The sequence below is a fragment of the Python bivittatus genome, unplaced genomic scaffold, assembly GCF_059951505.1.
Source record: "Python bivittatus isolate LINGU-HERP-01145 unplaced genomic scaffold, Pbiv_v1 ctg000330_np1212, whole genome shotgun sequence".
NCBI classification, from domain to species: domain Eukaryota; kingdom Metazoa; phylum Chordata; class Lepidosauria; order Squamata; family Pythonidae; genus Python; species Python bivittatus.
Window position 1 is genome coordinate 32,955,113 of NW_028277058.1, and position 16,531 is coordinate 32,971,643.

A 16,531-nucleotide genomic window follows, 5' to 3' on the forward strand; every position below is an offset into this window, starting at 1 on the left:
CCTACTAGAATGATTCCACAGGGAGACTATATTACAAGAGAAATCAAACTTCCAGGTTCTCTGTCGATATGTATTTTGTTCCCCTTTACTTCACCCTAACTTCAGTTTAGGTTCCATTTTGTTCTAAGGAATAGACTAGAATATTCTGTGACCTGAAATATCAGTCTAATTAAGATCAACACCTTCTGGATAAATTTAATTGAAACCTGAACTGGCTGATACAGTACCCTAAATCTGAACTGGCTGACATAATGGGCAAAAGATTATGAAGCATTATGATTTCTGTCCAGGTCACCAGAATTCATAGCAGTGCAAATGTCACTGTTAACAACTCTCCTCTGGTTTTGGTTTCCTTTCCTAAGAAAAGTGTCCAGGAAATCAGGTTGTATATCTGACACAGCCAAGGCATAGCCCTGAGTTAGTACAATTTTTGAGATCTTCAGATATGCCTTCAAGCATATCTTTTAAGGAATATTATATCATCTCTGTACCTGGATGGTGTGAACTGTTACTTATGATCATGGCTGTATGCAAGTGGGCAAGGAAGGGCGAACAAAGAAGTGTGTCATAATGTCACAATGCAAACTCTGTCTCTTTTTATATGTCATGTCACATGCAAGTATGTAAGGGATACAACTTGCATCATAATATTATGATCTACAATTGGACCTTTTTGACTTCTACTTGCTGCAGACACCATACATGTGAATCATTTTCAGAATATACACAGCTCACCTTAGCTGTGAGTACTGTAATGGAAAGGTTTGATTTTCAGCCACTCTTTCTCCCCAGCACTTTTTCCTCAAAGGCTGAATATACAAAATGGAACAATTAATTGGGTTTAGGTGTTCCCATAACATGGATGACTGAGTGCAACTAGTTTAACCCTGTACATGAACCTGTTTTAAATTAAATTTAACCCCTTTTGATATTCCCATAACATACTATAGCCTCTCCTCTTAATATCATCTGATATCATTGGAAATCCTTTGGAGAAAACCTGGGGAGGTAACTACTGACCTTGTAGCTCTATTTGTAGGACCAGGACTACTGAAGTTCTTTCCAGCTGAAGCTACATGGTAGAGTTTCCATCATCTGCCCCCTGGGTGTAAAAGGGATATGTCCCTGGTATGGTGTGGTTGTTAGCTAAAGGAGTAATTCTAAAGGTGGGGAGTTCTATTGGGAACATAATAGGGTAGTTCTTTGGGTGAGCTAACTTATTGTTTTGCAAGATTGATGTCAATTTTACTAGATAGACCAGACAGGAAACATGACTAGATGAGCTAATTCTACTTTATTATAAAGCTACATTAACAGAATCTTGCAAGTCTGAAAGTATAGTTCTCCCCTTGTCTCCTTTACAGCCCGAGAAACTAGGGAGGGTCTCTTCTGAGCCTCTTGCCCACCCACTATTCAGCTGTGGGCTATGCTGTCTCTTATCTGACCGTTCCCTAGGCAGTATCTCTTGGCCCATTCTCCCAAGGTCATTCCCATATACCATTACAATATCTGGGCTGTCTGGCAGAATGGGGCCCTGAGGACTATTCTGCAGTTGTTCTGGTCTCTCCTCTTGAACTGTACCTGGAAATTGATGCTGGTGAACTACTGTTTGACCTATGGTGTCTTATAGGATCCTATTTTGTCCCTTCTATTGTTTCACATATACATAAAACTGCTGGGGTAGATTGTTCAGACCTTTGGAATAGGGAACTATCAACATGCTGATGACATCTAGCTCTAATGCTCCCTACTATCTCATCAGTACCCTTGTACTGCCAAATCTTGGTAACGGGCTGAATGAGGGTGAACAAGCTGAAATGGAACAAGTTTAGAAACATTTAGTATATTTTGAATTCATTTTTCACGCTTCATAACTCAGTTCCCTTTTCTTTGAAAAATAATATCATTTAGGGGATTGAATATGTTGCAAAATGTGAAATAGTAAGATTCTTGTATGCATGTCTGTGGATTATAAGATACCGGAGTGGCCTTCTTCAATCTGGTGCTCTAATTGGGAAAGATGGGAATTGTAGCCTAACACATGTTGAAAGCATCAGTCTGGGAAACCCTTCATTTTTTGTCTCAAGATGACTGAAGATCCCAAATGTCAGCATTTCCTTTTCTTTGTTTGTGCTCTGTTAGGAAGGGATCCATGCAATCCATCAACCTCAATAGTTGGATAAGATTAAGTGATTAACTGAACAAACTTCTCTAAAGTAGCCAAAGATTACTTGAGCCAGCAAATGCTGAGTTGTTATTAATGCTGTCATTGTTAGTGTACTGAAATCCAATACTAACAGAACATTTCTCAAAATGAAAAACACATAAATTTGTTGAAATCCTCATGTCTCCTTGGGTAAACTACTCAAAATCCAAAGTACCAAAGGGACTAAAATGTTCAGCATTGTATGAAATGCAGTTTGTTTCAAAATAATTAAACTTTAGTTGCATGAAACAGTACAATACAATCTGTAATTCAGTTTATCAGCAGGAAAATAAAAACTATTCCAAAATATCAGCAGGACTCATCGGATGGATCATTTGATTTCATAGTTTGCTTTAGCTTTGGTTTGCCTAATAAACATTGTGCTAATCTATAAACCATTGTTTGTAAACTAAAATGGGTGCCTTCACACAGCAGGCTAAACCACATTCAAATGAATTACATTATGACTTAGCACAATTCATGAATCAATCATTTGTTTTACAGTATTTAACTCAATTATTCTCAATTATTAAGACTCAAGTAAGACTCAATTGTGTCTGGGTCCACACAACTGGCTGAGGCAAGAGGGAATCACACTATGGTTTAGAATGCTGGGTGAACCCAACCCCAGCAGGACTGGTTTTCATTCTTGAGAGCCGTTGGTTGGATATGCCCAACGTGCTGTAAATTGGTCAGCAGTGGGGCAGAAAAGGATTAGTTTCAATTCAGAACAGATACATTCTGGGTTAAATTATCTTTACCAGGTCTTCTAAGCCATTTCTAAATCAGTCATGGCAGGAGGGAGAAGTTAGCTCCTTACTGGCAGAACCCTGGCAGCCCCAAATTCTGAGTGGGTGCATTATCTAAGCCAGTGTTTTTCAAATTTGGCAACTTTAAGATGTGGGGACTTCAACTCCCAGAATTCCCAGCCAGCCGGCTGGAGAGTTCTGGGAGTTGAAGTCTATACATCTTGAAGTTGCCAAGTTTGAAAAACACTGATCTAAGCCAAGTCTATTTCTGTGTGCCAGGCAAAATGAGGAAATGGCTAGGGATGGAAGGAAGCCTTGTCAGTACTCTTCTGGTGCAAGTGTTCATAGGATAGCAAAGATACCATGAGGAAAGTAGGTGGAAACTGTATTCCTCAAAATATTGGCTTTGGAACTAGTTAGTGTGATTCCGTGCTGCCATAACCACAGTAAAGAATAATGACAGCATTAATGGATGGTTTAGTTAAATGTATTATGCAATAATGCCAATCTATCATATAGTTAAGTTCTTAGTTTTGAGATTGGTTTCCTTTATACAACAGCTGTGGAATACTGTTTTTTTCAATACTGTTTTTATTTATAACTTAGGTGAATCTAAATAAAAATACAGTAAACACCAATATGTCAGCTGATCTTCTCTCTCCCCTCAGATTTCTAAACGGAAACTTGCCCTCCTCTTCAGCCTTCAGAAAATTCTTAACATTCTCTCTGTTTCTTCTGAAATGGAAGCTGCACAGAAGCTTTCTCACTGAATCTATTTTAAAGAGATCTCCAACTCTCAGGAGAATTGCAGACCCACCAATGAATGTTCTTGGTTTCTTAATTAGATAATCCTCACCAGCTATAATATGGTGAATTCCCCCCAAACTGCAATACTAAATGATACAACATATTTCTGTAAAATTATTCACATTCACATTATTTTTTTTGTCTCTCCCTGAAATGTCAAAAGTATGAGCATTCTTTTTTAAGCATGGCCTGATAGAATTTTGGAAAGGCTGTCTGAGTCATAAAATTTCTTGGGGGAATTATTTTAGCTTACAGGCTGCCAGTTAACCATCTCTGGGCAATTCCATGCTGCAGTTTAAGTTGTTTGTCTCCCATGCTGGTCTCATCTGTTTCTTAAGCCAACTTCAGAAATTTCTGACTGGATTGCAGTGGGTTAGCAATAGTGCTGGTGCTCAGTCCAGACTATGTAAGACCTGAGCGACTGTCCTCCTGCTTCTTGCCCTTCCCAGCCATGCATAGAAGGAAAGCTTTTTTGTCTGGCTCCTGTATGGACTGGTGTACCAGTGCCTGATTTTTTCTTTTAGGGTTTATTTCTTCCTCGCTAGTCCCCTGCTCCCCCCTTTCTTTTTTTGGTCCTGGAGAAAAATTGATCCATGTGGTTGCTAAAAGTCAACACCAGCTTGATGGTACAAACAATCCCTTGCCTTTGCTTTGCTTTCCCAGATGTTCACATGTATGGATGCCTTCCCTCCCCCACGCTCTTTTGTCTCTAACATAGATCCTTTCTATTTTTTCTTTTATGGTACCACTGTAGTTCAGATGCTACTATAATCAAAACAATAGGGAACAGGTCCCTCTGTAGGTCCATAGAAACTTTGTAGCAAGGAAGAACTAATAGTTCAGCTCCACAGAAGCAAAGCAGCAACTTTCCTACCTTGCGACTGAAAGATGTTAAAGGGAAGGGGAGTGTGGCAGTACTGTGGGCAGAGGGTGGCAAAGCAAGGGGAGCATGCTTCATCCAGCCTAGGCAGAAACCAGAAGGGTACCCATTGGGAGGTATAAGGGAGCATGAGCTTCTAGGGTGGAAGAGAGTGTGTTGACGTATTACTGGATTAAGTACAAGATTATATTTTTAAAAAGCCAGCAACTGCTGACCCAGCAGAGAAGATAGCCACCCAGTTGCTCAGGATGAAATGGCTGCACAAGGCAGAGACCAGCCCCTGGAGGAGAAGGAGCACGCTAGACCTGCAGCCAGCTGGAGCTGGGGCAGCTACTGGGATGGAATAAACTGCTGGAGACCATTCAGTCTAAAGGGCAGCTTGGGCTGGAAAACATTAGTTTTGAATTAAGGCTGGAAAACATAGGCACTGGGTGTATTTGCAATAGGTTGGGAGTGGGATGAGACAGCATCATCTGTTCTGGCATTCAGGAAGTGGTGAATAGGGTGTATTGGCGATAGGCCAAGGAATCAGGGTGGACCTGCCTATTGTCTCAAAATATTATATCATGATAGTGTCTACTGTCCAAACAAAGGAGTCCCCAAAAGAACAAAGGTTAGACATCCTGAATTAGTTTTTTTAAAAAAAACCAGAACAATTTTTTTTAGAATTAAAATTTGTGGCTACCGTTGCATTATATGTTGTTATTTCCAAGCAAATGTTAACTACAGCAAATTCTTCCACTCAAGGCTGGAAGGCATTTCTTATTGCATATAAAACTAACTTTGGAGAATAGTACTATGCTTTATTATGTATACTTTTTATTTTTACCTCTAGATCCATAAACATTATTTTATTTTTAAAAAAGAGGATTAGAATGTTAAAGCTTTCAACCCTCTCTACATCCTTGGTTGTGAATCAATTTTGGTGAACTCAATAGTATACATTACTTTTTTTTTTTTTTAAAGATAAAGCAGTCTCTTCAGTTTCACTAGTGTACCTTCTTAAACAGTGTAGCTAATATAGGGGCACTATAGTGCTTAGCGGTTGAACTAAATTCCAGGGCATCATGATACTTAGGCATAATTCACCCAACAGCCAAACCTAAATATCTGACTAATGAGCATGCACTTTTTGCCATCTAACCAGCTGCTGCTTGTGCTTCTTTAACAAGAGTCTTAGGCTTAACACCTCTGCCAAACCCAAAGAAGTCATAGTTTTTAATTTATGGAAACCAGAATTTCCAAACCTAAGGCAAGGTACAAATTCGTTTTCTGTAAGGCCAAATTAATGGAGATGAACTTGGTTAAGACTTACACACGTGGCCAAAGGTATGTATAAGATGATGCTGTGTACTTGAGCTTTTTGGTCTAGCGTACTATGCAAAGGTAGCCATGCTGCTGTAGGATGCAAGCATAGATCTGGCTGGCTCTGTTGAGCTGCAGGAAGCAAAGGCTTGGCTTAGAGTAGCAGAAACCTAGGCTGATGAGGCAGTGGCAGCTGTGGAACCATTGATAGATTTTTTTCCCCCATATGCTTCCCCCCCCCCTTTTTTTTTACAATTTTCAAAATAAAACCTGGCAACCATTTTTGATGCAATCCTCCTTGTTCACTATTTAGACTCCATAACAAGAATTGTTTCAAAACGTTTTGGCCATCCATTCTGCTACCCTCATAGCAGTGATATTATGGGTCCTCAAAATGACAAAGGATTGAACATTTTGTTACTGCAAACTTTCTTACAGTCCTCCAGCTCCAAAAAGCTTTGGATCTTCAACTGCTCATCTTCTGCCCATTTGGAATGAATTTTTACTTTTCAGCACAAAGTTTGTCATTTGCTTTTTGTTTTAAAGACATTTGTGAGAGTCCTTGAAAACCTTTGGAAATGCCATGAGCTTTTGGCTGAAGGCAGATATATAAATGACTGCCAGAGCCAGATGTGGGCTTTTTGATCCAAATGAAAAATTTTGAATTGGAACCAGGACTCAAAAAAGAGAGGGCCAGAGATGCCTTGGCTAGGGGCCTGCTGTATGTAGTCATAGAATATAAGCTGTAGCCGAAAGGCAAAAGCTTTCAGAAGTCACTGGAACTTTCATGAGAAGCTCAAGCAATAGAGAAAATTTGCTAGGAATAGGAGAATATGATGAATCTCCTGATGCTTCTGCTGTTTACCTTGCTGCTGACAGTCCCCTGCTGTTGTGAAGGAGGTAAGGGAATGTGACATATAGGAGTGACTCGCTCCTGTCCTGCCACTTCACTCATGTGAGTGAGAATGCCTCACACCTATTTCTCCATACATATTTAGGGGTTAGCAGTTAGATTCTCAATATGAGATCTGCTCCCATAAATCTGAAAGAAGGGTTGACTTTCTCACTTAAGAAAAGTGACACACATCTCAATACAAATGATGAATGAACAGACATGTGATCAACATTTGAGTAGTTTCTTTCTCTCAAGCATGAGAAAAATTAAACTTGATGTGTTTAGATTATTTACTTACTGTCAAAACAACATTCACAATGAATTTATATCCAAATTCCTTCTTTTTGACTTTTTAAAACAGAAAATGAAAAAAAAAGTGTTTGGTGGATTGAATAGAGTTTTTGTGGTAACCCACAAAAGAAAATAATTTCTTTTCATATTCTTTTTCATAACCCTTCAGCTTTAAAATTTAGAAGACAGAAGCAAGCATCTCATATGACTTACACAAATGGGCTTATTTAGAAAGCTCTGAAAATGTAAACTATTAAATCTTTTCCTGAGTATATTTACATAATTGCTTAAAAAGAATGATCTAACACAATGACTACTGTAAATACAAGTAATTGTGCGTGTGTGTTTTGGATGCTGTGCCTAAATGAGTGGGCATACAAAGTCCTTGAGTTATACTAGATATCTCATACTATCTTATCTTTTTTTAAAGAGATGAACAAAGCTGTGGATGAAGGTAAGTACTTCCCCATTACAAATCCTAACAGAAATAGTATATACAGTTTGTTGGCTTGATGTCTGTTTTTCATCCATCCCTTTAGAAAAGACCCAGAAAACTTGTTGGGAAAGGGGTGACAATTTAGGCTGCCTGAGAATGAATGATAGGGACTCACTTGGGAGAAGACAGTTTAAGGAGTAGGCTTCCCCTTTCTGTTCTTCCAATTTGCTCGTAATCTCTTGAGCCAGATAGGAGAAAGTTATGGCTTCCTTGATTCTCCATGCTCTTACAAATTATAGAGATCAATTATAGCGAAAAATATTACCACTGTTCGTCATTTCTGAATTTTTCAGAGAGTTAAATAACATGGAGAAACTTTACAGGAAAGCCTGTGGTCCCTAGCAGCTTAAAGTAACTTAACACACACCTCTTTTACGTGTTAAAAGAGACCTGGCACAAACTCAATTTACCTATTAGTCCCCCAATGAATAAATGCCCTATTGGCTAGACACATAGGAGCATTCTTGCTGGATAGTCTGGTAAAAAACTAAGAAAGGTTCTAAGAAGGTAGTGACCAAGTCAGTCTGTTGCAGCAAAATAAGTCTCACAGCACCTTAAAGACTACCTGATTTATTGTAGCATAAACTTTGTGGATTAGAGCTCCTTCCTCATATGCTATTTGATGAAGGCAGATCTGAGGCTACCATACAAGATTTCACAAGACAAGTCATCTCTATCTTCAAAAGGGTGTATCAGGCATACATTTTCTTTAGCCATTCAACAGAATTTAAATGAATTTTCTTCAAATTCCCCCTGGCAAATTTTTCTATTGAAAGGTCTCAGCTTTCAAAGCTCACTGACTATTCAGAATGTTAGATATTTACCTGTGATACTCAGTGATTCTTGATATTTCATGTATGACACAAGATAGTCTACAGCACTGAAAGCTCTTCTCATGGTATATGTCATGGTATATCAATGTAGTTTTTGAATTTTCTGGCTTCAGGAAACATTTTCACAATGATGTTTGCCAGACAGAACCACTGTATTTACCACATTTCCTTTTGGAGAAGACGTGTTGCCCGATAAATGGGGCATATTGAGTCCCTAAAATCACTACCATGTGACAATCCTCTATATCTGCACATTGCAGAGGCTCCATTGTACTTGAAGCTATTTTTCATACTGATGAATTATTGATACGTTCTCAAAGAACTCCTGTTTCCTGAATGTAGAGATGGTATTTTGTCAGTCATATCCCTGGATGGACAGTTGATGGGCCTGTGAGAAGCTGGGGCTTTGAACAGATCTGCAGGGTTTTCTTTCAGTCAACATCCTGTGACCCAAACACTTCATCTGGGGCAGGCTTTGGAAACCCTAATGTTTTGGTTGCAGAAGATCACACTTTGTATTCTGAGAGGAGCTAAGGGCCACAGCACACATGTAAGCAGAGTTGGGTTGGGGGGATGTTTGGGGAGTTTTATTTTTTAACTGCTACTCTACTCTAAAATAGGAGTTAAACGGCAGCTTTCATCTGCTTCCTACTTCAAACAGGCAGGAAACTATCTTTGGTCTTCAGCAGCAAGCCAGAAAAAGGGAACTCAGGGGTCATAGATTCAGTTTAGGGCTGGTTCCAAACTCAGATAGGATGTGAGACAATTCCTGTAAACAGGATATTTTAATTATCAAACATTTACAAAGTCTAAAGATTTACACTTCAGTGTTTCACCTTGTTTGTTCCTAGATTACTTTCTACCCTGTTTAGCATTTAACCTTTAGTATCCTATCACCTGTGTCAAGAATTTGTTTTCTCTAGTATCTTATTTTTACTTATGCTATGTGTCTGTGTTCTTATTCTATTCCTTATTGTATGCCCTAGCTTGTTACAAGACTATTCTCTTTCATTGTCCTATACCTGTAGTCGAATACCATTTAATCCTATAGTTACGGTTCTTTGCATGACTGTAACACAACTGTTGCCCACACCACACGACTCTGTCCAAAGTCGCTTACTTGGGTCTTGATATGCTGGCTCTGCTGTTGGGGGAGATTCGGGCAGACTTCCCTCTGCTGCTCTGGGCTTCTAAGGGGTAAGGATGGTGCTGGGGCTTGCTGCCGGGTAGAAGCATTGAGGGGTTGGGAATTCTTCTTTTCTGGGCTGTTGCTTTGTGCCCACAAGCCCCACTTCGGCTGCTGCGGGTGCTCTGGGCCTCCAATAATCTCCTGGCAGCACTCTGGGCCTGCTTATAGTGCCGTCGTGGATGCCCATGATCTGGGCCTTTGTTTGCCAGTGCCCTGTGCTGCATCTATTTGTCAGCATACTCCATATAATTGTGGGTGTCCCAGGCTTCACTGGAGCACAGCTGGCCCTCTGCCCTAGTGCAGACCTCCTGAACGCCAGTGCTCTGACTCACCTCAGAGGGGTTTGGGTGGCGGTTCTTGGCTTACTGGGATCCTCATCAGCAACACCCTTGTCCAGCTGCCAACACCCTGCTGTTGCAGCCACTGCTCGCTCCTCTAGCTGCATTGCTGCTCGGTGCACCAATCCTGATACCCTGGGCTACTGCCAACATTTCTTTGCTGTGGCCTGCAAATGCCAACGTGTTGTTTTATGCTTTCCCACTGCCTTCAGGACTTCTAGCAGCCAAGCTCCTTCCTAAAGTGTGTGTGTGTGTGGGGGGGGCTCCGAAAAGGTGCAGTTGGGGGAAAGGCAGAGGTGCTTTGCCATTGGCTGTCTATCCTCCCGCAAGAGGCAGCTGGAATCCCTAGGGCCACAGGTTGCCACCCCTGATCTCTAGGGCATAAGAGGAATTTTAACTTCAGAAACTATTTTGTGCTTGGCACGTAAGAGTTCCTGTTTTCTCATATTTTAACATGTTGCATTTACAACAGGTATTAAAATCAGTCAGGAAAAAGCAAATACCTTTGTCAGAAGGCAGAAGAGGGCTTACCCATATTCTGAAAGGTAATGGAGATATCTGAAATAACTAGTTGAGAAAATATGAATGCATAGATTATGAAAAACATTGAGAGGCCAGCGTGTGTGACTCCACAGCTATTGGAAATAAATGAATTTTCCTTGCTTTAAGTGGGCTAATTTAAATACCACTGCAGGGAGGAGGAAGTGTCCAAAAGTGCTTTTTAAGGTGATATCCAGTGTAATTGATGTAATATTTCAAAAAAGCTTATCTGCATGTATCAGTTAAAATGCATGTTGACTCACTGCACACATTTTATTTGATGGCACAGATCTGTTACAATCACATGAAGGTGCTGAATGTATTTAATAAATGGTAGGAGTATGTTTAATATCATGACTATCATATGCTATGTTGTTGCCTCTGGCCTGGCTGGAGATAGCTATACATATTTTGGCTTCTGGTACTACTGAAAGGGTTCACAATGATGCCAATAAAATACTTGGTTATTTTACTAAGTACATTCAGGACTAAGGTTCTTTTCACCCAGCCAACAAACCTCATGTTCCTTCTAATGGTTTAGAGTTATTCCAGACACTCAGATCTTGACTATTATGATCCTGTATCTCCTGCATCTTGTTTCCTCTAGTTCTGAGGGTAGATACAGTTTAATATCCATCACTTAGACTCACCTGGGGCCCCCCTTATATCTGGTGTCTTAAAGATCCTACTCTTTGGGACAGCTCCACTAATTCTCTGGTCACTGTGTTCCCTGATCCCTGTGTGTCATCATTCCATTCTAGTTCCCTTGGATTTCTTTCCTCATCATATGCTTTTTCAATAATTTCCTTATTGGCATTATAACATTGAATCAGCCTTGGAGGGCTAAGAAAAAATAAACTGCAAATTGGTGTAATTAGTACCAGGAAAAGAAATCATCCTGCATTTTTTTCTGCCACCTCTCAATTTGATAAAAGAAAATTTGCTTTAGAAACTATTTCAAAGGAGAAAATACTTTTGAAGCAATTCTCATAGATAAGAGTACAGTGTTCTTGCACTTATTTAATTCTGACGTAGTTGAAGGCTGTGTGTGAATGCTATTTTTTTCACTGTGCAAACCTCTCTCCAGTGATTCCAGTACTCTTAACTTCTTACATTTCCCCAAAGGAAGACACCCAGAATGAATTTTTCCCATTGGGCTTTTTCAGCAGTGGTACTATATCAACTGTCCTGGGGAGTTCTTGAAGAACTTCTGGTAAAAAGTCATCCAATTTCCTTGCCCATAAATTTGGTGGCTGATTTTAAAATATTGTTTGAGCTCGGCTCTAAGTATAAGGAAGACCCATTAACTTTCTCATCCATAAACTTTTTTAAAAAACTGTAACTTACTCTCAAACGGTTTCCCCATCTATACTGACTTACAGTTATATGTTTATTAATATGTGGTAAACTCTTATAGAGAAGCTGATGCTGTTTAAATGTAAAAATGATTGGGAGGAATCATTTAAGTTAAACTCCCCTTTGCTTCTCCATGAAATAACTCTCTGTCTTAAAGGTGTTATTGTTTTTAAGAAACAGTTATTGAGGTAAAATTGCATATATTTAAGTAACTTTATTTATTTATTTATTTATTTATTTATTTATTTATTTTATTGGACTTGTCCCCGCCCATCTCCCCACAACATTAACTTCCTTCATTATAAACTATTGGCAAATATGGGCATAACAAAAGCAGCAATGCGTTCACTAATAAAATAATCATGGCAGCAGATGAACTACCCATCAATTGTTTATCTTTGAATATAGCTATAAATGAGTTGGGGAACTTGGAATTGGAGTAACTCAGGAGATGGGTTCCTAAGCTAATAGGGAAATGTATAATGGCTTGGCAGATTCTTGTCTGACCTCATCCCCCAACCTGCTCAGCAGAATGAGCTGTCACAAATACAGATAGACTGGCTTACCTCATTTTAAAGGAAATGGCATCATTCACATTAGGAGCTAAGGAAGGGATACGGTGCAAGGCCAGCATGGTTTAACAGCATTACTGCTTCTTCCTCTGATCTTCTCCCTGTTCTTCAGGTACTATGAAATGTTCAAATCCCCAATGGAGATGAAGCAAGAGCAGTGTGAACATTATGCACCCTGTGACTACTACTCTGAAATAGTGGGATTTCCTACAGCATATCGCCATTACTTTGGAAGTGTCTGAATGTAGACATTTCTCATCAAACTGGGACATCTGCAAGGACAAAGAGTGAATGGTGTGAGGCAGCTTACGGAAAACAGGAACAGCATATTGTCTCTATTTCACTAACAAGAGTTTAACAGCAATAGTTTTGCAACGTATTCATTTTTTAAGACACAAAATAAGCACTTCCTCTTTTCTGAGGAGTATGTAAGTAGTATTTCTGCTAGTAATAAATTCTATAAATTCGAGCATTTCTTGAAACATGAGTGGCATTTCTTGGAAAGGGAAGGCAAAAATATATTAAGGTAATTGGAAGTTGAGGGCCACGTCTGGTGGCACCCTAATGGTAAAATTTGTAATTGTATCTAGATGTGCTGTGCTAAATGTTCTCACGTTTCAAACTTTGATGTGAAAAAAGGAATTTCTATGGGGGTGGGGGGTGTTGTTGACAACGTTTTTTTCTTATACCAATTCATACTAGACAAATATATACTTATGTTTTTGTCCTGGTTACAGAAGCATTTGTAATAAATAAATAAAAAACAAATAAAACTTTTCATGTTACACAATGCAAGCATTTCAAAGAAACATATTCTTCAGCTATGCTGAGGACACAATCCTTAACTGTAGTAGGATGAAGCCTTATAATGAGATGTTTGACTAGGAACTGAACCCACTATATAAGGATATAGTGATGCAAAAATAAAGGCTCGTTTTTGGTTTTTTGCTCTCATTATTGCTGTTTTGCTGACAACATGTGGTTATTTCATTTAATGACTAAGGAATGGTGCTAAAATATGGATTTAATTTAGAATATTCTTCTTACATTTCTAATTTAGAAGATATGTTAGTCATGACTATTGCATTCATCTGGATACATGAAAAATGGCATCTGGAATGTCCTTCATCTGGAGTTGCTGGGCCCAGTCCACAGATAAATACACTGGAATTATATGTCCGTTTATTAAGCAATATTATGTCCAGCAGAATATTTACTAGAAAAGATTGCATAGGATTGCAATAATCTTCTGCTTCAAATTATATTGAAATAAAGACAACAGATTAATGAGGAAGAACCAACTTAAATGGATTACATTTCCAATGGTTTGTCTTCATCCACTCCATTTGTCAACTTCCCTTAATGAAAGCTAGTTGGGAATGCGTGAAAAACAACCTTGAGCAACGGCCAATAAGCTAGGGGGAAAAAAATTCTGATAAAACTGGCATAAAGGAGGGAGGGAGGATTTAAAGGAGGATGGCAGCTATGTACTGATAAGGAAAGAAGGGGAGGAACATCTTGCTATAATGAGACTTTCCTTAGTTTAATGTGCTGTATGTGGATCTTCCTATGAAAAGAAGTCCAGAAACTTCAACTACTGGTAAGGAACGTTGCTGCCAGCTGCCAATAAAGCCTCCCTTGAGATGCTTCATTGAAAAATTGGGTGGCATTAGAAATGTGTATTCTAACTAACTCCTGACTACAATTTTTTTTTTCTAAGCTGCAAGTGCTGGTATCTTTTTTAAGACTAAATGACTTAAGGCTATGTTTCCTAAACAGCTATCTTCTCCTGTAAATATGTGCCATGAATCAAAATCTGGAGTAACTTTTGTCTCTATCCCATCAACTTGGCATCTGAAGACTTGTTCTGTGGCTGTTTTGAAGTTCTAGAATTAGCACCTTTCTGCTATTCATTAGAGCAGCCTGTTGTTTTTCTGCCTTGACAGAAAGTCTAAAGGATTTTTTCCAAATTATTTTTGAAGCATGAACAGCCCTACCAGACAATCTGTTCCATCCAAAAACTCCTACAGCTATGTTCCTATCCTATGCTTAAATATTTGTCTTGGCCCATGGCACCAAAAAAAAAAAAGGGGGGGGGGAGAGATATAAATATATAAACATGCCATTTGTCTAGGGTTGTCCTGAGAAATCAAATGCAAAGAATTGAATGCCCATGTTCAATTTTTGTGAGTCAGCTAGGGGCCCATCCTGGTTCTGGTCACACCCACCCACGCCAGAACTGGGCACCACCAAGGAGAGGTGAACAAACAGGATTCAGTCTATCCTCCTGAATCATTCCATTAAACTTACTCCAAAGAGCAGAATCAGATTAATTTTGTGTCTTGATGCTGTGATATCTACTTCTATTCTGGCTAGAACTGGAAAGGGAATTATTTGTCAAACAATTCAAATATATGGGAATTGCCAGGCAAAAGCAAATGCTATGGGATCAAGATGCTGAATATGTTAATTTGCTTTGAAAAAGAAACATGGAATGAGGAGGAAGGAGAGACTAAACAGGCTCCCTGTGTCAAATTATTTCTGTAAAATTGTTGCTTGTAATTAACTGGAATTGAAAAGTAAGATAATTGATAAGAAAAGGAGGAGAATGGACATGGGATGAAGAAATGAAGGAAATGAAGACCACAAACATACAGTATAAGTAATTAAGCAGTAGAAGAGAGGAAATAGCATGGAGAACAATTAGTTAAGGGGGATAAGGCCCTTTCAAGGGAATTGATAGAAAACTTTTCAAAGTGTATCGAGGGGAATATTCAATAGGAGCCAATCCATGTACATATGCCTTTGTTGGCACTGATATTACATAAAAAGACATTAATGCGTTTGAACTTTGTATGGAAATGCAGATGCTGCAATCAGAAGTTTTCTCTTTTTTATTTGCAACTTTTTTGCTGGGTAAACAGAAGCAAATTTCTAATAGCTGAATAATGACCTTCTGGTTCATTGCCTTTTGTCAATGATCAATGTGACATACTCTTCAGCCATCTTAACAGATCTTTGGAAACATTCACAAGCTGCTTTCAAAGTTTGAACAGCTTCTACCATGAGTCCTGCAGCCAACTCAGCCGAATCCTTGGATGTTTGTCCACAATGAATTATCCGCGTGAAGCCAGTAAATGAAAAGGAAGTGGCAGAATGGAATAACTGCGGGCCTTCTGTTCAACTGGAGGTACAGTTTGGGATGAACTGGGATTGGAGTCTGGAAGTACTTTAGCAATTTCTTCATTGGTCACGAGAAGCTTGCACACTTGAAGAGACACTACGAGTGTGCTCATTAAATTCTGAATAGCAGTCTCAAGTGTTTCAGGGAGATTACCATGCTTAATTATAACTGCACAAATGGGACTACAGATATTTTAAAAAACTCCATCATATTGACCATATATATCTTTTACAAGCCTGATTTTTTTCATTAGTGGAAAGACTGGCAGAATAAGCTTAGAATACAAAGGAACATCAATTTTCCCCTGGACATCCTTGTCTTTCAACTCTACTAGCATCTGTATCTCTTTCAGAGCACTCTGTAGGAGCTCAAGATTTTCCCTGATGGTAAGGTTTTCCCATACTGTAATTATGGCCAATTCACTTCCAAGAAACCGGTTGAGCATTCAGAATATGGTGTTGGTAGAAGAAACAAAAATGTAGGCCCAGTCATATATATTGCAGCTGGCTTTGAGTAGTTTCTCCTCAGACCTTGCTCCACCAAAAATGGACTGCATTTCCATAAAAGGATATGTCACATTGAAATTCAAACCAAAACCATGTTTAATGGAAGAAAATCAAATACTTCATTTTATGAAACCATAGGATAATATATATTCTATGATGACTAGGCCATGCACAAAATATTTCTGATGCATTTCCATACTTGGAGCTAGTTCAATATATTTTATTGGAATGGCTATAAGAAAATATGAATAGCTCTTTTGGATCAGGCCAAGCCCATCTTTTTCCCCACAGTGGCCACCTGGATGCCTCTGAGGTGCTTGCACATAAGAGGAGACATGCCCTCTCTCCTGCCATTGTTCCTTTGTATCTGGCATGACACTCCCA

At 39.1% G+C, this 16,531-nt stretch overlaps 2 protein-coding genes across 2 annotated transcripts; one reads left to right on the forward strand and one right to left on the reverse strand.

Annotated features, from left to right (window-relative positions):
- Positions 1 to 6,705: 6,705 nt before the first annotated feature.
- Positions 6,706 to 13,411, forward strand: LOC103058276 (matrix Gla protein-like). Its single transcript, XM_007423199.3, has 4 exons — positions 6,706 to 6,847; positions 7,564 to 7,587; positions 10,462 to 10,534; positions 12,570 to 13,411. Exons 1-4 carry the CDS (start codon positions 6,781 to 6,783, stop codon positions 12,697 to 12,699), a joined length of 294 nt encoding a protein of 97 aa, XP_007423261.1. The 5' UTR covers positions 6,706 to 6,780; the 3' UTR covers positions 12,700 to 13,411.
- A 2,007-nt stretch (positions 13,412 to 15,418) lies between these two features.
- CUNH12orf60 (chromosome unknown C12orf60 homolog) lies at positions 15,419 to 16,197 on the reverse strand. Its single transcript, XM_088141545.1, is given in 2 exon segments — positions 15,419 to 15,612; positions 15,615 to 16,197. Coding segments are annotated over 2 exon segments (777 nt in total).
- Between the last annotated feature and the right edge of the window lie 334 nt (positions 16,198 to 16,531).

What these genes read in the sequence shown, in the direction of transcription:
- LOC103058276 (XM_007423199.3), top strand. Translation starts at nt 6,781, where the DNA reads ATGATGAATCTCCTGATGCTTCTGCTGTTTACCTTGCTGCTGACAGTC. An exon ending in CCCCTGCTGTTGTGAAGGAG is followed by an intron (nt 6,848 to 7,563) that starts GTAAGGGAATGT and finishes CTTTTTTTAAAG; the next exon opens with AGATGAACAAAGCTGTGGAT. An exon ending in GCTTACCCATATTCTGAAAG is followed by an intron (nt 10,535 to 12,569) that starts GTAATGGAGATA and finishes CCTGTTCTTCAG; the next exon opens with GTACTATGAAATGTTCAAAT.